The sequence below is a fragment of the Python bivittatus genome, unplaced genomic scaffold, assembly GCF_059951505.1.
Source record: "Python bivittatus isolate LINGU-HERP-01145 unplaced genomic scaffold, Pbiv_v1 ctg000480_np1212, whole genome shotgun sequence".
Classification (NCBI taxonomy): Eukaryota; Metazoa; Chordata; class Lepidosauria; order Squamata; family Pythonidae; genus Python; species Python bivittatus.
This window is the reverse complement of record NW_028277075.1, coordinates 26,350,203-26,371,454: the sequence shown is the minus strand read 5'-3', so window position 1 is coordinate 26,371,454 and position 21,252 is coordinate 26,350,203. Positions and strand designations below refer to the sequence as shown.

Genomic DNA, 21,252 nt, shown 5'->3' with positions numbered 1-21,252 from the left:
TTTAATCATGATCAGATAAACCAACTTTAGATTCCTTCCTTTTACTTCTAATAGTTTTAATTTTTAGTTTGTTCAAATATTGTCATAGGATTTGATTTCTTCTTTATCCCATCACACAGAGTTCTTCAGGTCTTTAACAAGCCTCTTTTATCAAATATAATAAGAAAAAAAATATCCAGGTCACTTTCTTGGTTTATCATTTGTATTTCTCTTTTGATTTTTTAAATATCAGCCAGCTTCTTTTGTATATCCAGTATATCCAATGAGACATCCTTTTCCAAGTCATTATTTTAGCCTATCATTTGTAAATCTACTTTCAGTCCTATCTCTATCTTGTCAGATAAAATGTGTTCCACATCTGTCATTTCTTCAATAACGCCTTTTGGACATAGTCTATCCATAGAGGCAGACATCATGACTGACACTGTTGCTATTGTGGCTACTAATTTCTGGCTCCATTCTTCAAAAGTCTCATTTAGTATTTTCAATGTTATACTATTTTGCCTCATTTTACAGTATATGTCCCAATTAATCAACACAAAAGGCTTGTGTTTTTTCCTCTGCCTAAAATTTTAATCCCTTCTAATGTCCAGTTTTTAAAATCATAAAATTACTTATCTTTGTTATGTCTTGCAAAAATCAAAACAGATCTATTTCCCATGAGAACCTGTTTGTTCTTTATAATTAATTCCAAAATCTCATTGTAAAAGTTTCTGTATTCCAAATTTATCTCGACCCTTAGTCCGTTTATAACTTTCTAAGATCAAAATCTTATGTAGCGTTTGCTGTTTATTTCAAACTCTTTAATTTTTTTAGTTTATGATTAAAATTTTCTTTCATTCAGGACTGAAGGCAAACTCATTTGGCATTTTCAGACTTGTAGTTCTGAAGGTCTCTAATAGCTTAAAAGTAGTTAATAAGCAATTTCTGAAAGTGGTTAGAAAGTGAGGTTAGCAAACTTAGTGTCCTTTAAAAGGTGCTGACAATGGTTGTGAGCAAGATGGCTATTCCCGTCATCTCCCAGTGTTCACACCCATGGGGGACTGCTGTCCTGTGGTCTCCTCGCAAGGAGCAGCCGTTTGGAGCACATGTGGTCCCATCTTCTCCTTGTCCAGAGAGTTTCTGAAGAGCTGGTCTGCTCACCATTTCTTCATTCTTCACTGTGATTGTCAGCTCTGCTTTCATGGAGATGTCTTCAGTCTATCTTTCCTCCCCTGGAAGCCATCTCTTTAATCTACTTTTTTACATCTATGTTGATATCTAGACTATCATTTTCTTTCCACCTGTGTAGAATTGTTCTCTTAGTCAATCCTCAGGTTTGATAGAGCAGATTATTTATAAAATGTCAAATATATATTTTTGGAGTGTAGCTCAGCATCACATTTTCTCCTAAGTTGTGTTAACATACATAATGACTAAAGGAACCAGAAAAGAACACTACCAAACCATGACTCAGAGCCCTCAATTTTTTTTAATAATGTGAACACACACATACACAAACCTAGTAGTTCAGTAAACATGAAGCAAAATTTTCTGATGAATTATCTTCATCCCTACATCTTAAGAAACATATTTAACATTTTTTAAACTTGAACCCACTGATCTTCCAAGATTGGATTTTCTAATTCCTTATATCTACAAAAATATATATTGCTTCATACCACCTCCTGGTTCCTTAGTATTCCCTTTGCTTGCTGAGGGATGACACCATGGTGTTGTAGCACCCTTTTACTTATTTGTTTAAAGTGAGCAGAGATTTATTTTTAACTCCTATCAAAAACTCTATAGCCTGAGGCCAGGATAATGATGGTGATGGAACAATTTCTAGCTGCTTATTTCTATGTTCCTCTACTGTTTTGGCCAGCTCTTGGTTCAAGAACAGTGGTAAATGAGGACAATTGATGTGCACTGATTATTGTTTTATGAGTCTGGAGAGTCAAAATGGTGCCTATGTGGAAGTCTCATAAATAATAGAGACTCTTTTAGCAAACTATGTGGCATACCTATGAAGAAATGAAATGCCTTCACTTAATGCCTCCTGTTTTAACAAACATTACTATGAATGTTTAGATCATGGCAGAGATAGAAAAAGAGCAAAAGAGAAGACTTACTGTTTTCTTAATACACATATAAAGTTAAACATTGTATTTTGTATTAGTAAATTTAGCAGGATTCTATTTTTTCAGGATCAAGCTATGGATCTGACTGTGAAAATTGAAGAAAGGTGTGTACACCAGAAAATAATTATCTGTGAAAATCAAGATTCAGCACCACTATTATACATGAGATCAAGTACAAATTAAAATGTCTGTGTTGAAGAGAGGGATACCAGGGCTGTAAGCTAGAGTGGGAAATCGAAAAAATATCCCAGAAGAAGGCTGTGGCAAAACATTTCTAACAAAGCCACATGGATGTGTCCATGAAGACACCAGGAGTGAGTTTGACCTGAAGGAGACTTTACATTACCTTAACTTACATTGTGTCTAAACAACGGGAAAAATTGGCTTTCAATATTATGGATTTAAGGACAAATATGCTTCTGACGCTTAAAACAAAGAATAAAGAAATGCACTTGATTTTTTGCTACAGACTGAAATCAATTAAATAGAAGGGCAAAATCTGGATATTTTTATTCTTTTTCTTCCTTCTTCCTAGGAACCACCCCATTGATATGGATGTACGTCTTGGCTTTAAACTTTCTAAGGGAGAGCGAGACTTTTTGGCAAGGAGGAAGAACATTATTTCTCGTGCTTTAAAGAAGGTACTAAAGCTGAATGTGGCACCCTGGAAAGAAGAGGTACAGAACTCCTTCTTATCAATATATTTACTTAGTTTTCTCCCTGAGTTGCAGCTTCTTTTCTGGGGCCAATGAAGCTTTCCTTTTCTCTTCTTTAGGGTTACCGCTTAATCTTGAGGAACTGAGGGCATGGTCAATTTTGAAAAAACAAAGTTGATCCTTTTCCTTGATTAGCTGGAGTCGACACCCTCAGGCAGTGTTTTTCAACCTTGGCAACTTTAAGATGTGTGGACTTTAAGACAGCATGCTGGCTGGGGAATTCTGGGAGTTGAAGTCCACAAAGTTGCCAAGGCTGAAAAACACTGCCCTCAGGGATAGATAGTAAGGTATGGAGTAATGGGAGCACAAAAAGTAAAGGCAGAGAAACTGAACTCCCTCCTTGACCAGTTAAATCAGCTGAGCCTAAGAAATACTAGCTAAATTCACAGATATTTTAACAATGCAAAATTCATTTTGAGGGGAGAAAATGCCATGGAGCAAATGCTTTCTTCTTGTTCTCATTTCATTGTTCCTGCTTTCTCTGTAGGATAACATTAGAAAAGATACATACATGAATCGACTAAAGAAAAAAAAAGAGAAAAGATCAGTTCTACCTGTCTTAGGAGTATCATCTCTCTTGTTTCTCTAGCTCCCTATAGTGGCTGTGTTAGCTTCTGGAGGAGGGATGAGAGCAATGACCAGTTGCTATGGCAACCTGTCTGGGCTACAACAGCTTGGCCTCTTAGATATCCTCACATATTTTGGTGGCATCTCAGGGTCTACGTGGTATGTAATCAGAAACCCTTGTCCCTCTCAACCTGGATTAAATGTCTGTTTAGATAAAATTTGCTGTCATAGTTTATTATTGACATCATCATAGTTACAATAAGGAAAGGTGACCTTGATTCCTCTTGCTTGCTTAGTAATTGGCTTAGCTGTTACGACATAGCCTGTTAGACATGGTGAGGCCCTAAGCTACCGGAAACCACAGAGACTGCATTTGGCAAGTGCTAACAGAGAATAAGGCTGTGTAACAACTGAACTTGGCAGGAATGCTGCCAGGATGCATAACAGGCCCATGATGGGGTGGGGAAGGGCCCTCTTTGAACAGAAGGTATAAATGCATGCAGAAACAAATCCTATCTTAATCAGTTAATGAGATTCAGTTGAGCCATGCAGGAGGGCTTAATTTATGAAGACTTTTATATATGAAATTATAATAAAACTGTAACAAATGGGAAAAAATCTGAAATTCTGGGAGGCCTCTTTAGACTGTGAGGTCCTAAAGCAGTGTTTCTCAACCTTGGCATCTTTAAGATGTATGGGCTTCAACTCGCAGAATTCCCCAGGCAGCATGCTTAGCTTATGCCTAAATCTGCCTGTCTTTGAGGTACATGGCAGACAGGGCAGTAAGTGCCATTTAACTCATTGCTCCAATTGTACATCAGATATAACTTCACCAGTATTAAAGATTAAAGGATTAAAGACCTGGCTCTGCCAGCTTGCATGGGGTGATAACAACCTTACCCAATCCTGGGGGTGGCTAGTGCCTTGATGATGCTCCCTGAGTGACTGCTAATTATTCTTGGATCTATTTATTTTCTATTTATTAATACTAGATCATAATTTTGTAATTTTAATTGATTTTAACTGTTTTGTAAACTGCCCAGAGTCGTTCAACAAGATGGGTGGTGACAAATTTGATATATAAATAAAATAATTAAAATATAGTGTACATGACAGTCAGTCAAGCCATAGTAGTCCAACTGGAACATGAAGTTGGCATTCTACAATAGAGCACTAGAGCTTGACCATGTGATAAGCTTCACTTATGGTTTGCATAGTACTGGATGAAGGAGGTTAAAATATAAAGTTATATGGAAGAAACAGAATTACCATATTTATCGGCATATAACACACATTGGGGTATAACACGCACCTTAATTTTAAGAAGGAAGTTTGAGTAAAAAAACTTAAATTTAAAATAAATGACTTGGAAGCAAAATAAAGGGAGCTCTGAACTTTTTGTTTATGAATATTTATACCACTTATAAGGTAAATACGTAATATGAAAGAAAAAGCACCTCTTTTGTATGTTGTAGGCTGGCTGTGTGTAGTGGGTGTGTACCATTAGTGTTTGTTAGGCGTGTGTAGTGTGTGGTAATGGTAATCTGTTTATTACCATACTGGGACTTATGCCCTCCCTTCCTGCTTACCTGTCTGCAGCAGGCAGGCAGGTAAGATCTCTGGTGGACCAGTAGGGGCTAAAAATCCGTGGTGGTCCAAGTGGACTGGGGGGTACAGTAATTTATTACTAGGGTATGCCTCCTCTGTTTGCACTCTTTAGTAACATCACCTGCGCTGGCTGCCAGGAGAGCATTTCTTTTTTGGCAGCCACTGAAACCCAACGCTGCCGCTCCAGATGGCTGCAGGGGGAGGTGTGGGGCCTCCGGCACGCTGCGCAACACTCCCCTTGGCTGCCCTCTGAGAGCTGCGCCCGACCTCTCAGATCTCCCCAGGACCGGTGAGTGTGGAAGATGCAGCCTCTCCTCTGGCTCCCCATGGCCTCACCCGCTCCTCCCTCCTTCCTGTCAGGAGAAACTTTGGTGTGGAGGGACGGCCCCCTCCCCTGAGGGCTCAACCACGCCATTGGGTGCATGGGAGAGTCTGGGGACCGTGTCAGAGCAAAGCACAAAGAGCAGATCCGCAGGGCTGCTCGGTTTGCTAAAATGGGGCAGGCAGGGAGCCATGCACCACTCATTCCCCGGGCCTCTGACTTTGCAAACCAGCCACTGTCCCAAGTGTGCTGCACCTGGAGGAGAAAGAGTTAAGTGCTGGGGTGTGTGTCTGTGTGTGTGTCTCACCGACGGCAGAGGAAACACGGGCTTTGAACAGGAAAGCCAGATGCTCCAGGGCAAAGTGGGGTGCTTCCCACCACACCGAGCCTCTGACTTTGCCTGGGCTGAGGGACCGCGCAGTCTGGAGAGGTGGGCGCCCTGTGCAGCACGGCTCCGCACCACCCCGGTGAGGGGATTGACGCTCCTCCGAAGGCTGCCCTGCGCTGTTGGGAGCATGGGAGAGTCCAGGAACCCTAGTTCTCTAGCACTTGGTGCGTCAGAGCAAAGTGGAAAGAGCAGATCCGTAGGGTCAGAGGCTTGGTGTGGCGGGAGGCGCCCCACCTGGGCTGCGGGGAGCCAGAGGAGAGGCTGTTTTCTGCACTCGCCGGTTCTGGGGCAATCCGAGAGGGGTTGGGTGCAGCATTTGGTGGGCGGCCAGGGGGGTGTTACGCAGTGGGCCGCGGGCTCCGTGCCTCCCCCTGTGGCCATCTGGAGTGGCAGTGCTGGGTTGCCGTGGCTGCCAAAAAAGCAATGCTCTCCTGGCTGCCGGTGCTTTGCTTTTCCAGCCCTGCCCCTTGAGGTGAGAAGCTGCAGGGCATATCGTATAACACACAGCTAGGATTTCAGCCCCAAATTTTAGGGAAAAAAGTGCGTGTTATATGCCAATAAATACAGTATTTTGATCTTCTCTGGAATTTAGTGACAGTATTTTGATTTAAAAGAACTTTTTATCATAACAGGTTTAAATCCCACTCCTTTCTTTTATATTGGCCTAAATGAGTTTAGAATTTATCCTAAACCAATTCTTTCTCTAATACAGTACATTTCTATTTCTTGCAGTACAACACCAACATCAAAGATGTGGTATTGTGACCATACTCAAGTATTAATGGAATATGTTGTGCAAGAGAAAATATGCCTGATATTCAGGCAATTCACTTAGTGCCTATTAAGTATTGGAGTTATTTGTGGATATTCCATCTCTTATTTTAATGTTTATTTTCTAAAATTCACAATTATGATTTTGGTAGGTGTATGTCTATGCTCTACAAAGATGCTTACTGGTCCCAAAAAAATCTCCAGAATGCAATTGACAATGCTCAGAAAATTGTGACAAGTGGAAAAGTTGGGGCATTTTCTGCTGAACAACTGGCATATTACTTTCAGGAGTTAATTGCCTTGGAAAAAGCAGGAAGGAAAGTCACTCTTGTGGATTTATGGGGCCTTATCATAGAGTATATCCTAAACAACAAGGTAAAAATGAGCACCCTAAAATTTGTGAAAGAAGAGTTACATTATTAAGGGGTAGATTGTTTCTAGCTTTAAGACTAGAAACAAATAAAATACTCCAGTAATAACTAAAATGTATTATCACTAAGAGAGCCAGCTTGGTGTAGTGGTTAAGGCACCAGGCTAGGAAACAGGGAGACTGTGAGTTCTAGTCCCACCTTAGGCACAAAGCCAGCTGGGGGACCTCGGGCCAGTCATTCTCTCTCAGCCCTAGGAAGAAGGCAATGGCAAATCACTTCTGAAAATCTTGCCAAGAAAACTGCAGAGACTAGTCCAGGTAGTTGGCAGGTGTCGCCAATGACTTGAAGGCACTATGGATAAAAAAAAAATTACTAAAATATTCTTATAAATGGAATAATTATAATGGATTATAATTTCTTTATTGAATAATACTTTTTGAATGTGCCCCAAATTGCAGAGAAAAACAAATGGAAAATATGTCATTGTGCATTGCTAATAGGATGGTGTTTAAAGTTTAATTCTATAGTGGTTAATCCTTTATAGGATTGATGGACTCTTTCTGTGACATTTGAAGGTTATGATGGCTGAGAACATTAGCTTTCCAATAAACTATATGACCAAAATATAAAATATTAACAATTGTTATTTTCTATGGGGATGGTACATCTCAGACACTGGTGGGAGTTGCTATTAAAGATGAAGACTTTAATATAGGTCATTTAAATGGGCAGAGCCACTGATTAACTTTTAGTCTAGTAATGTGATTCTTAATACTTAACAGTAACTAGTGTTTGTTTAATTGGTACTTATTTATTCATTTCTAGCTAGGTGTTATTATTCATTCTTAGCATCCCCTAATGCAGTATTCCTCAGCCTTGGGAACTCTAAGATGAGTGGACTTCAACTCCCAGAATTCCCCAACTAGCAGGATTTGAAGTCCACACATCTTAAAGTTGCCAAGGTTGTGAAACACTGCCCTAATGTGTTGGACTGAAACTTCCATAATTATCAGAAGGGAGCCAGATTGAGGAAGGCATATCAGAGTATTAAGTCATTAAGAATTTCACTTGGGAAACGTAAGACTACATTAACTGACTGTGATTTTTTCTTTACCCTACCCAGAAGGACCCAACGAAGCTCTCTGACCAACAGGAAGCAGTCATAAGGGGACAAAATCCCTATCCTATTTATGCAGCTCAAAATGTGAGGGTGAATATTAAAACCAGTGAATTTACAGGTATGAGGACAGGACTGAAGTTGGGTTGCAAGGTAACTAAAGTGAAATGTACACTGAAACTAGGACTTTTACTGATGAACAATGAGTAAATGGTGGGTAAAAAGGTCAGTTTTCTCCAGCTGGACAAACCAGAGGTGGAAATGAAATCAGAGGCAAAAAGATGTTCTTGAAGTTGTTGCTGTAGGCAAAATGGGAGGCGGGAGTACCAGGTGTACTGCCTTGAGCTCCTGAACAAAAGGTGGGATATAAATCTAAAAAAGATATATATGAACTTGGGGAAGAAAATAATCATGTATTTAAGTAGGAGCATGTTCTTTCATTCTTTTCCATAGAATGGGTTGAATATACACCATATGAATTTGGTATTCATAAATATGGGGCTTTTATACGCATGGAAGACTATGGCAGTAAATATTTCATGGGATTATTGCTTGAGAAACATGAGGAGCCCAGAATCTGTTTCCTCCAAGGTAAGAGCAGATGTATAACCTGGTGATGAAGTAGCTATTTTTACTAACCAACTGAAAAAAATGTTACCAACATAATATCTTGTTTATATGGATTGTATTTATTATAAATTGTTTAAATTTATTGTAAACTATTTTAATTTGCTACATCTCCTTTTGAGGTTCTTTTATTAATGAAAAATGGGTTAGAAATTTTATAAATGAATGAATATATGAAATGATTTTTGAAAAAGCCCTGTATGAAAGGAGATGAATTCCACAATCCTTCAACTCCCCAATCTTCTCCTAAATGAAAGTGACCAGCAGTGGTCTTTATCACTGCTGATCTAGAAACTCAGGGCACATGCTACGATTACCATATCCAACAGATGGGTTCAAATAACATCAGCACTCTGCCTTCTGAACCACTGTGGGTCATGGGGAAATAGAAATCTCCTTTCCACTATTGCTTGAAAAAAAGGATATAAGATAAATTGCAACCTCCCTACTTATTTATTTATTTCAGCTTCTATGTTGCTTAATTCCTGGAGGTTTAACTCAAGCAATAAGAAGATTAAGAACAACGGTCATCACAATATAACAGCAAAATCCATTAGCTGCACCATCCAACGGGTGATAGGTTAATCCTCATTGTCCCCCAACACTTTTCTGAAGAGTCATGTCTTTACAGGTCTTCAGAATGAAGATCACATAGGGAGGAGATGATGTGGATATCCAAGGGCAAGATATTCCACAGAAAAGGGGCTGTCATTTAGGAGGCTCAACTCTGGGGGTCTGCTGGAATTCCTTAGGTGGGGGAACCATTAACAAGCCTCCTTTCCCTGTTCTTACCAAATACTGTAGATTGACTCAGTGCACAGAAAGTAGCTTTAAAGGTAGTCATGTAGCTGTGTAGGGCTTTAAATATGATAACCAGCACTTTGAACTGCTCCTGTAAGCTAAGCCAATGCAGTTCCTGTAGTAGTGGTATTACACTGGAGAATATAGAGGCGCTCTACTTAACTACCCAAGCTGTCCCCTGCTGTACCAGCTGAAGCTTCCAGATGGTCTTTAAGGGTGGGCCCCTGTAGAGCCCCATGCTATACTCCAGCCATGAGGTAACAAGGGCACAACTGAAATGACTTACTGTATATTGCCACATGGGAAACTATAAAAGGAATGGTGATTTGAAAAAAAAATGAAACATCCATGCTGCCTTGCTACCATTACTAGCAGATGAAAACATTTAAAGCATATAAAAGCAAAAGATATAATGATAGCATATTAGCAATTTTCCAGCCATCTGCTTTTCCCAATATTTCTAGCCATGGCTGCATGTTGCTGTTAGTGTTTGGAGTGGGGTAGAGGGAGAGATAAGTCTTCACAGTGCAGATGAGTCCCAAGAACTGTGCTTAAAATGCTGTTAGGGTGATCTGGGCTGTTTTGATTGCTTGCAAATTCTTGCAACTCTTCCCATACCCAAGAAATGTTAGCAGGGAAACTGGCAGAAATTCAGTCTGTTTTCCCCTTATCTTCAGCAGAGAACAAGCAGATGTTCAAGGCCCATTTTCAAGCTACTGCCTTGAAATGGAATGGCCTGCTTGACCTGGGAGGTAGGAAGAGGCAAGAGTTTTCACCAGTGGGAATTCAGACTGCCCACAAGCTCCAGCATTACCCCCCCCCCCCCAAATATCAGTTTTGCACTCGTTTCAGACAGAAGTAAGTTGATTCAATTCTTGAAATAAGAGAGTGTTGTCTGATCAGAGGAGTCTGAAGCTGAATTTGAATTGGTGCAAAGTGCTCGTGGAGGTGTCCAATCCATACTCCACAGTTTGAAGTATCAAAAGTCTATGATTGACAAATGTATTATAGCTAAGGTTTTGATGCAAAGTGTTATTCAATGCACAGTTATTAAGTGTAATGAAATTGTGCAGACAACATATACTTGATCCATTTCTTTATGTCAAATAATAGTGTTCATCTTGCTTTTAATTGTGAGGTCAGAAGTCAGTTGTCTGATAATAGATCTATCTTGTCAAGAGTATTGTGTAGCATGGCCTTACCTGTTAGTCTGTATTATGGTTTTCTTATACTCAAATGTGAAGAGGTGCAAACCCTAAATATTCCACAATATGAAAACTTACAGCAAGGTATTAACTAATCAAAGGAAATCTTATCATTTTGCCTCATCCTGTGGCTTAAAGTTTTTATAAACTCTGAACCTGCCAAGAGAGTGCCCCCTCAGACTAATATAGTAGCTGTGTCTTGATATCATTACTGAGTATCTGTCTTTGCTGCCTTTTGACTTCACTGAAGGCAGTGAGCAGGCCTGGGAAAGTGCACAAACTGGTGATAACAGAAATCCATACATGATGTTCAGTTGTATCCTCAGAAAGAGTACTGCCAGTTCCTACAGGCCTGAAAAATCACTTTGTTTCACTTCTATTACAGGAGTTTGGGCCAGTGCCTTTGCTGGCAATATAGACGACATGTGGGAAGATGTAGAGATTTCTCATCTGAAATTCACAGAATCTGTGAAAGATGCCATCAGAATTGTAGGTAAAGGATATCATTTTCAGCATTTTTGAAAAAAAAAAAATGTGTAAGAAGCATTTTCCTAATTAGGATTTCTGTCTTTTTATTGACCAAAAGGACATTGCTTGTTGCAATTATTATTTGCTGTTACAAGCTCCTTTCCTGTGTTTACATGTGTTGTTTTTGTTATCTATATTAAATTAGTTACATTAAAGACAAATTTGCATGTTTCTCCTTAAATATTCTTCATAGTTATTACCTGTTATAGGATAACCTTAGGAATCTTAGTGCAGAGATAGGGCATATGCTTTGTATGCAAGATATATCACATTTGTTCTCCAGTTGCAAGGATCACATAATAGACAATGGGTGTTGTAAAACACTTCAACTTGCAGTGTTCATGGATGTTGCCAGCCAGAGTAGGGAGTACCAAGCTAAATGGGTAAGAGCATCACCTGTTATAAGCCAGCAGTTAGGGAATTAGTAATTTTAATTTTTTAAAAATTAAAATAATTGAATAATAATAATAAATTCTACATTACCAACAAAGAAAAAGGATAGTGATTAATGAAGAAAACATTAACTATAAATAGCTATATAAAATTAATCAAATAATTAAGCTTATCATTAAATATAGAGCCTATAGCAACATAATTTTTCATCTCATTTTTAGAACACAGAGGCTTTTCTAAAGTAGACAACAAATTCATATCCTGGATCCATTCCTTCAATCAGGGGAATATGTTTCTTTCCAGTTAGGTAGAATTATCCTCTTTTCTTTATCCCAGGCTTGACAGAGCCAAAGCTTTTCATGAAATAACAAATTCCAGGTTTTAGGAATATGGTTCAACATCACATTAAGATCCTTAACTAATATTTTCCCCCCAAATTAACATATGTAGTAATTTGAAATCAGAACAGGGGTATAACAGCACAAGACAAAATCATATGAGTTAAAGAACCTTCATGTTTCTTATACTGCAAATTTTAAAAAATCTGATGTCCATTCCCCTTTTATTCTTTGAGACTCCAATAAACATAAAATAATATTTTCTGATGAATTAATTTCATTTTATATAATAAGTGTATTTTACATTTTAAACACCTAGACTCACTGATTTTCCAAAATTGGATATTCCAATTCTTCATTCCCCAATTCAGATATATACAACTGATTTTCATTTCACTTTTTAATATCTTACAAAATTGAATTGTTGGTTTCCATTCGAGTGCAGCCTATTTCAAGGAAGCTAAAATTGCAGGAATCTTGGAGGCTGTTAGAGCATCTGGGCCAATGTCAGTACATGTTTCAATTGTATATTTGCCAAGGATATATTGTAGGTAAGTCAACTGGAATCTTGGTTGCCAGCTTTGAAAACTATTTGATAAATTGACGTTGTAGAATGGTGCAAATTTGAAAATAGCGGGGAAGATGTTTTATTGGAATGTTTGGGCTGAACAAGATATTCACACTTTAAATCAGTTGATTTCTGACAGCTATTTTACATTTTTGAGAGACCGCATCTTGAATTAGGAAATTAGTAATTGAAGGATTATTAGCTAAAGTGGAAGAAAAATCCCCCTTCTTCTCAGTTCCGTTTTAGGTGCCATTTTTGATCAGTCCAGTTATTTGTTTGTTTTAGAAGATATTTAAAACACATCTAAGAGGAAAAACAGAAAGAAAAAAGAGAGTTACAAACTGTATAAAATAGAATAAAAACATTAGATTAGTACAGCATATTATAATTCAATATCCTGTATCAGTTTAAAACTTAAAACCATTATTTAAACCAATTCAATAATAATTAATAGAGGTGACCATCATAATATGAATCACAAGTTAGAATAAAAAAATTACAGAAGTTTGTATCTAATCTAGAAATCTTGCCCTTATTTAACAAATCCTTATGTTAAGAGAAACCCAAACTTTGTATGTAGTACAGGTCCATTTGTAGAATTACAATCCATAAATGGTTACCAGCTGAATTAAATTCTGTATTAAACTTTTGAAAATGGGTTATTTTTGAGGCTAATGCATAATTTGCCATTCTTCTAAATATGAAATTGTATGTAATTTCCAATAAACCGTATACAGTATTCTGACAGCTATTATCATATACGAAGTCAACTTTAGTGTATTTTGCAGGGATATAAAGGTTGGTGATGTTTAGCAGAAAAACAGCTGTAAAGAAAAAGAATCCAACTTTTAAATGTTGTTTTATTCTATAATAAAACACCTTGCAGAATTGCTGAGCTTTATGACATAGTCATCAGGTATGAAAGAATGATCCAATTGATAAATCTAGATATTTGTACAAACAGTTTTATCTGAAGTTTATATAATATATAGTGGAAGCTGTTCCTGAAAATGTTTGTGGTTTGTTCCTGCCACAGTCAAAAGTTACTCAGGGTAAAAGTTCTTTATTCAAAAATATACTTGAAAATGAATCTCTAGAACAATTCTAAATAATATTAGAACTAAGAAAATTGACAGGAGGACACAACATGCATTGCAGTCCTGGGAAATTTTTAAAAAAGCATCCATAGAAATTGTTTGCATAAAGCCAATATTTTGAATTCCAGAAATAATCCCAATACAGTATTTATCTGCATTTAATTTGATTAATCTGATGGGTGCACATTTTCTAATAGAGGTTAATGTGATTCTATGATTTTAAAACCAAACATAACTATAGTTTGTCTACCTGCTGCAGATAAACATGGCATGATCTTATTTTGAGGGCATCACCATTTTTGAACTAGAATGTGATCAATATGGCACAGATATAACAACATGCACATATTAAACATTTCACATATAATTTGGATGTGAGGTGTAGAATTTATATAGATGTAGAGAAAGCTGAAGGTTACTTCAAGATGGTTATTGTCAGGTTTAGCCCAAAGAACTCCAAGAGACAATGCAATTACAGTTCTGTTGCGTTTATTAGCTTCAACCTCAAGACAGAAATTTCACCAGACTGAACCCTAGTTCCCAAGCCAGCCAGCCACAACACCGTGAATTCCTTAGGGAGGTGCCAGCCTCATCTTCTTGAACTTCCCACGCTCCTGTTGGGGGGTAAGAACACACTTATTATTATGGCCTTCATAAGTCCATCCCATCACAGTTATCTTTTAATGCTTCCTATCAAAATACATTGTGCAGTTGTTCCATCTTTTCATCCCTGACAGATTTTCTTTGGTAAGAAAAATGATAGTAGAAGCAATGGGAGATACCATAGAAGTTTTACAACTGGAAAATGGTTTCCACACAAAGTACATGAATACAGAAAGGAAATTGCTTGGAACAATTTATTTCTACAGTTAGCTTTCTTCATGTTCACTCTATATAATAAAAAATGCTGTCATTTAAATCTGTATAGGTTTGCAGCCTGAATATATTTATTGCAATATTTTAATTGGAGATGTTTTTCTGAGATTTCTGAAAAAAGGAGTAAGTTTTCTTGAAATTATACACAAATTTCAAGTATAACTTCTTAACATCTCTTTTTCATTAACTTTGGCTCAGTGAGGTTAGGCTGGCATGTCTGTGCGCCTGGCGTAGTTGCAAACCTTTCTGGTTTATACATACATCTACCCACACCTACCCACAGGCACAGTTGTGAAATTGCCCAAATAATGGAATAATGTAATGGAAGTGACTTTAACTGTGCAATCTTTTGTCTTAATGTTGCAGATGAACTATTGGGTTCTCAGTCTCTTGACCCTTCATTGAAACAGTCTCAAGGTATCATGCCAGGAGGAGTCTTTACACATTTATTTAGCAATTTAGTTAAATCACGTATCACCACAGGGGAAAATTTTAACTTCCTTCATGGACTGCATCTTCATAGAAACTACGTGAATGATCAAGAATTTGTAGCATGGAAAGGTAATGCTCTGCATATGTATTTTTGCTGTAAACTAACTGAATTTTGGGCCACTGAATTTCAAATATGTAATGGATGCTACCCAAGTTTATGTTGCTATTTAAGAGCTAGTAAGATAGTGTGTATTCTGCAACCATTTTAGTAAAAATTCCAAGACAGCATCTAAAGAGACTTTAGATTTATTCTACTCTGTGTAGATTGAGCTGTAGGATTGGCAGTATAATGGAAGGCATGTGCGAGGAGGATACTGGAATGGAGGATCAAGGTTATCAGGAGGGAGGGGGACCATTCCAGGGGAGGTCGTAAAGAAAGCACTTCCTCAGCCCACAGCAGGACCATGAGAAGATGAAGAAGCTGAGGTTAGCCCCTCCGTAGTGTCTCACGGGGTATATCCACTAGTTGCTTTAGCATAGGTTTAGTCTATTAGGTGCAAGCTAATAAAGGAACTATACTGGACTGAACTGCCTCATTGTCGTTCTTGGGCTGGGCCTGATATCAATCTTGCCAGACTCCTACTCCCATCAAGAGGGAGGAAACTTTGAGCATGGCTACAGATCTTCAAGGAGTATGTTAACTCTGCAGCATCTGGCAGCAGCATTGCTACAGCATCAACAGGAAGTGGACGCATAGATCAATAATTTACAGACCACGATGATGCAGCTGGCACAGCAGCTCGTGCAGACCACCCAGCAAGCCACAGCCAGGTCACTGGTCCTCTTGCATTCTCATGGAAGCATGCCAGAGAAATATGGAGGGGCTAGCCTCAGCTTCTTCATCTTCTCATGGTCCTGCTGCAGGCTGAGGAAGCGCTTTCCTTGTAACCTCCCCTGGAATGCTCCCCCTCCCTCCTGATAACCTTGATCCTCCATTCCAGTATCCTCCTCGCACATGCCTTCCATTACAGGCAGTCCTTAACCAATATACAAGAATTCTGGTGAATACTTTATTTTCCAACTGAGAAACCCATATATATGGGCAAATCAAGGCAATTAGATTCTTCTACTCCTGCTCAGGCTCTTTTGACATAAGGGGGAGGATACCTGCCTCTTTAGAGAAAGCAAGCCAACCAGCACAATCTATATTTGGTGGGTTCCTGATGAAGTACTAGAAAGGGAAATGCTTCTTCCGCTTTCAGTTGACTCTAATCAAGAAGGAAAAGGAGTGGAGAGTTATGAAGCAGGTGGAATTCTAGACAAGGAAGAAAAGCAGATGGAAGCTGTGAGTGGGAAAAGTGGTGAGTTCAGAAATGGAGGAAGTTCCTGACAAAGAATGGAAATGGAAAGAGGGGGACAATTGTTCCAGCTGCCCCAAGCCAGAAGGAGGGAATGGGAGAAGTATCTGAGTGTTCCAGACTCATAGGAGGAAGGAAGATATGAAATGGACAAGGGGGTGGTATGAAGCTTGACATGGGAATTGGTGGTTCCCAGGCCAGAGATGCCCGTTATGTAAACATACAACAACTGTTCAGCCTCAGAGCCACCAAACACTGCACTAAGGAGCAGTTAAATCAGAAGGGTGGGAGGAAGAAGTAAGTTTAAATCCTTACAATATAAAATCCATTTATAACTTCTCACTGGCTATGGAAAATCAACAGTTAATATGGCTTCATTCTAGACTAAAGATTCTAATTTAGCTGAGCCATGCCTGGGAGTCTTCTGTCAAGCCTAGCTGAGGGTTGAGCTAAACTGTGCAATTCAGGAGAGCTGTGATTTACATCTGAGTCCTAGTTGAGAATCCTGATCACCCCAATCTAAAAAGGAGCAATATGGCTTAATATGATCAGGGCAATACAATTCTTACTGTTTCAAATCAAACTTTTTTTTTCATATGAGCACACAGCATATTTATTTTCTTTTTTTAGTTACCTTTTGGCGAATCACTCTCTTTCAATTACTATGATTTTGGGATATTTCAGGGACACATCTGGATGCTGTACCCAATCAACTGACACCTGAAGAAAGCAGTCTGCACCTGGTGGATGGGGGGTTTGCTATCAATTCCCCCTTTCCATTGGTACTTCAGCCAGAGAGAGATGTGGATGTGATCTTCTCATTCAATTATTCTTGGCAAGCTCCCTTTGAGGTGAGCATGACAAAGCAACTTTAATGGCTTAGAATCCTCTGAATCTGCTATACCACATGCAAATAGTGCTACCTAGTCCTAGCTTATGACAAGGCTTTATTACTGGGCCAATAGTAATTTCTGGGTCAATGCTTGAGTAAACCAAATGCAATGAACAATGCAGTAATTATTTATTAATCTATTTGTGATGCCAAGGATTGCATCTGAGGCCTTATATATGCAAAGTATATATCCACTGAGCTATGGCCCTCTTCTTTTAAAGTTCAGTTGCTGTTTTATTGAAGTTGCTCTAGCCTGGCTAGTTAAATCTTACAATTGCTCCAGCTAGGGTATCTTTCATAGAATAATAGAGTTGGGAAGGGCTAATTAACCTTCAAGTCTAATACTCTGTTCATTGCAGGAATAGGTAAGGGAGAACCCATACTCTTAATGGTAATTGATTCCACTGTCAAATTTGCAGTTACTGTTATGGTTTTATATTTTTTAAAAAATTCAGTCAGAATCTGCTGTCTTATATGTTAATTCCATTATTTTTGGTAATCTACTGTGGAACAAGAGAAAACATTCTATGCAACATCCTTTCAGATATTTTTGCTATTCCAACAGAAGAGATATTATATATATAACTTATATATATAGCTCAGGGTTGAATTGTGGAGTCTTTGGTGCTCTCTGAGCTTGGTTGTTTGCTTGCAGACATTTCATTACCTGACTGGATAAGATCATCAGTGTTATGAGTGTGGGATTTGCTCCCTGTTTATATACAGTAGCTTGCCCTGCCAATGTTGGTAGAGATATGGTTTTTTTCTTGGTAGATCCTTGACTAGGATATTGTTCTCTGCTTGATTGTTTGTCTGGTGTTAATCCCTGTTTATTTGCATATTGGTTGCTGGAGAGGATTTGTTCTAGTCCTTTTGTTTCCTTCTTGGCTTTCTTATTGTCTCTTTTGAGTGATGTGTAAATGTGGTTTGTCTCTATATGTCTATTGATGGCTGATGTGTCTTAATGCCAAGCTCCCAGGAATTCCCTAGTGTTTTTGGATTTAGCTTGGTCTAGGATGCTCAGTTTCCCAGTTGAAACTATGGTTGAGTCTGTCCATGTGTTGTGAGATTAAGGAGTTTTCATCATGTCTTCTGACTGCTAGTTGGTGTTCATGGATGCACTCTGCTAGTCTTCTGCCTGTCTGTCCTATATAGTGGCTGACTTCTGAGTATTAGTGTATAAACAAAGAAAGCCATGCATTTTATGAACCAATGTTCATTATGATTTCCTGATGAGTAGCTTAAATAGACCAACATTCCCAGTTCCTCCTACAGTGGAAAAAAGATTATCTGAGGTCCTTCCTTGAGGGTTTTGTCTGTAATTCCACACCTTGCCCCAAGGATTGTTAAAAGCTCTTGATCAAGCTCCCAGTGCTTTGTGCCAGCAACTCATCATCCAGGGACCCAGGAGAGAGAGAGAGTTTACATATGTTGGCTATTTTGATTATTGTCAGTCTTTTTATCAATGTGAGAAGTAATTCTCACAGGTTGGCATGTTCAGTGTGCAGTGGGTTCTCTGTGTGTTTAAAGAGGATCCAGCTAAACATTTTTTTTGAACATTTTAAAAAAATCTTCAAAAATTATGGAACTTCTAGATGACAAGGCTTTCCATCTTCCAAATCTACCTATGTCACATTTGAAACAGAGCAGGGCTTGAGTGGGTTATTCTGGCTACTAAACTTCTAGGATGCTGTGAATCTGCAGACCTTGCAGGGATCTGACATTCAGAATACGCTCTTCCTGGCTAATAAGGAAGGAGAAATGTCTCAGCCAGTTAGTGCTCAGCTACTACCCGGTAACTGAGATCAAAATGAAATCCAAATACTCCTGTAATGCTATTCACTGCCTGGGACTGTACCAAGAGGAAGTCATACTCAGTGTCAGCATTGACTCAACACTAGAATATGGGAGGGGGAGTGACATCTACTTCACTCTGTGAGAAGATCTCAGTCTTATTCTGGAACTGATCTCTTTGGCAGCTTTTTCTGCTGATGCTCATTACCTGAGTTTGCTTTCTCAAAGAATGGTGGCAATTACAAATACTGTACTTAACATTGTACTGGTTCCACATAATAAATTATTTCTCCCACTAACTGGGAGTTTACTGCATTGGAAACTATACTGCTAAGATATTCTATTGGGTTAAAACCCAATTGTGTTTTATTGATTGGTTGTAATGTAGCTGATTCATTTCAAAATATCATCATAGTTGATTTTTAGCTTAGTATATATTTGGAACTTTTCCTTCTCTCATGTCAGGTCTTGCATCAAGCTCAGAGATACTGTGAAGAAAGAGGCATTCCTTTTCCACACATTGCTGTGACTGATAGCGATAAAGAGCAACCAAAGGAGTGTTACATGTTTTTGAATGCTGCAGACCCCAGGGCCCCCATTATTCTTCATTTCCCCTTGGTGAATAAAACATTTAAAAAATACAAAGCACCGGGTAAGTAATGCATTGATTAATTAATTAATTATGTGCTATCAAGTTGGTGTCAAATCCTGGAACTTCTGGATGTCAAATCTTCACAGATAAGACAGGATGATCTGCTCCAACCTGCCCTTTCAACTTTTCCAATGGTGCACCCATCACTGTTGTAATTGAGCCCATCCACCTTGCTACTGGTTGTCCTCTTCTTCTCTTTTCTTCCACTTCTTCCTAGAAAAGTTGGGTCTTTGAATAATGTGTACAAAATATAATAATTTTAGCTTGATCATTTGGGCCTTGGGTGAGAACTCTGAATTTCTTCTGTGCTCCTTTTGTTTGCTTTCTTGGCTACCCAAGGTATTCTCAAGAGTCTTCTCTAACACCAACATTCAAAAGTGTCAATACTCTATCTTGCTTCTTCAAAGTCCAGATTTTACTTCCCTATCACAGTGGTGGTTTACAATGGTGTCACAAGGAAAACCATTGCCTGCATGATTCTGCACAATTCTGGTCTTGTAGGTTGATTGATTGATTGATTGATTGATTGATTATGTGCCATCGAGTTGTTTTCAACTGCTAGCAACCATATAGATAGACTACTCATCTTTTCTTCTCTTGTTCAAGGAATAAAACGCGAGACTGAAGAGGAAAAATCCTTTGGTGACTTCCAGATATATACAGAAGATAGTCCTTATAGTTCCACGAACCTCACCTACCAACCAATACAATTTGATAGATTACTGCAACTGAACTGTTACAATATTATCAATAATAAGGATACCATTTTAAAAGCTCTCACTATGGCCATGAACAGAAGGAAGTTCAAGAAAAAGAGAAAATGATATATATGTACAATCAGCCTTGTTGGCAAGAACTGGATGAGTAAATACCAAAACGCTTAAGCAGTTGAGAAGAGAAATGGAGCTGATACCTTCCTAAGAAATTTTAAAATGTGGAATTTTTGCATTGATGGCAGAGGCAAGCCAACTGCATAAGCAAGACTGTACAGATGCAATTTTAATAGTGGCAGTATTAAAATGTGTACTTATTTGCATGTATATTTTCTTCTGTTCTTCCTATAACTGCACATTCATATGCTAATCAATGCAATGGGAAACTAAAGGATTAGCCCAAACACTTAAACAATAAGCATTTTTAAATGAGAAAAGTCGTGTTTTTTCCCCACAATATTTAGTCACAGCGCATCCTGTGTTAAGGCCAACCTGTGACAGAATCTTTAACAGGAATTTTGTTTGCCACACACCCAGGCAGATATGGGTGGAGAGCTCTTGAAACCTCTCAGTTGCTGACAGGAGCATTTTATAGAAAGAGTCACAAGTACCTGCCAGAAATGGGTGCAGTATTTGTCTTTGCCATTCTGCAGATGAACTGTGCAAGGACCTTAATCCAACTAGATCTTGTACAGAAAATGAGTACCTCCCTGGCCAGAATCCTATATCTCCTAATGCAAATAATATTCATGAGTGGGCTATTCTATTAAAGCTACTAGAATGCTGGCTGGGGAATTCTGGGAGTTGAAGTCCACTCATCTTAAAGTGGCCAAGTTTGGACAACACTGCTCTATACTATATTTCTCTGCAGCCAATCAGTGCTCGGCTATTGACCAGTCACCAAGTATCCTGCTCTGCCTCCTCAATTTTGTGGCAAAAGGAATTCCTTCCTAAAAAGGCAAAAGATAGCAAACTGTCATCTCTCAGTTGCTCACCAT

General features: G+C 38.6%; 1 protein-coding gene across 1 annotated transcript in view; it reads left to right on the top strand.

Moving 5' to 3' along the window:
- The window catches only part of LOC103067613 (cytosolic phospholipase A2 zeta), a 33,096-nt gene extending 12,731 nt beyond the window's left edge, over positions 1-20,365 (top strand). The window contains exons 10-20 of the mRNA XM_088145064.1: positions 2,187-2,224; positions 2,656-2,797; positions 3,426-3,562; positions 6,645-6,867; positions 7,987-8,101; positions 8,434-8,571; positions 10,999-11,106; positions 14,780-14,974; positions 16,888-17,054; positions 19,355-19,541; positions 20,148-20,365. Of these exons, the coding sequence (XP_088001190.1) occupies positions 2,187-2,224; positions 2,656-2,797; positions 3,426-3,562; positions 6,645-6,867; positions 7,987-8,101; positions 8,434-8,571; positions 10,999-11,106; positions 14,780-14,974; positions 16,888-17,054; positions 19,355-19,541; positions 20,148-20,365 (1,668 nt within the window). The remainder of the gene's footprint in view (positions 1-2,186; positions 2,225-2,655; positions 2,798-3,425; positions 3,563-6,644; positions 6,868-7,986; positions 8,102-8,433; positions 8,572-10,998; positions 11,107-14,779; positions 14,975-16,887; positions 17,055-19,354; positions 19,542-20,147) is intronic.
- The last annotated feature ends 887 nt before the right edge of the window (positions 20,366-21,252 follow it).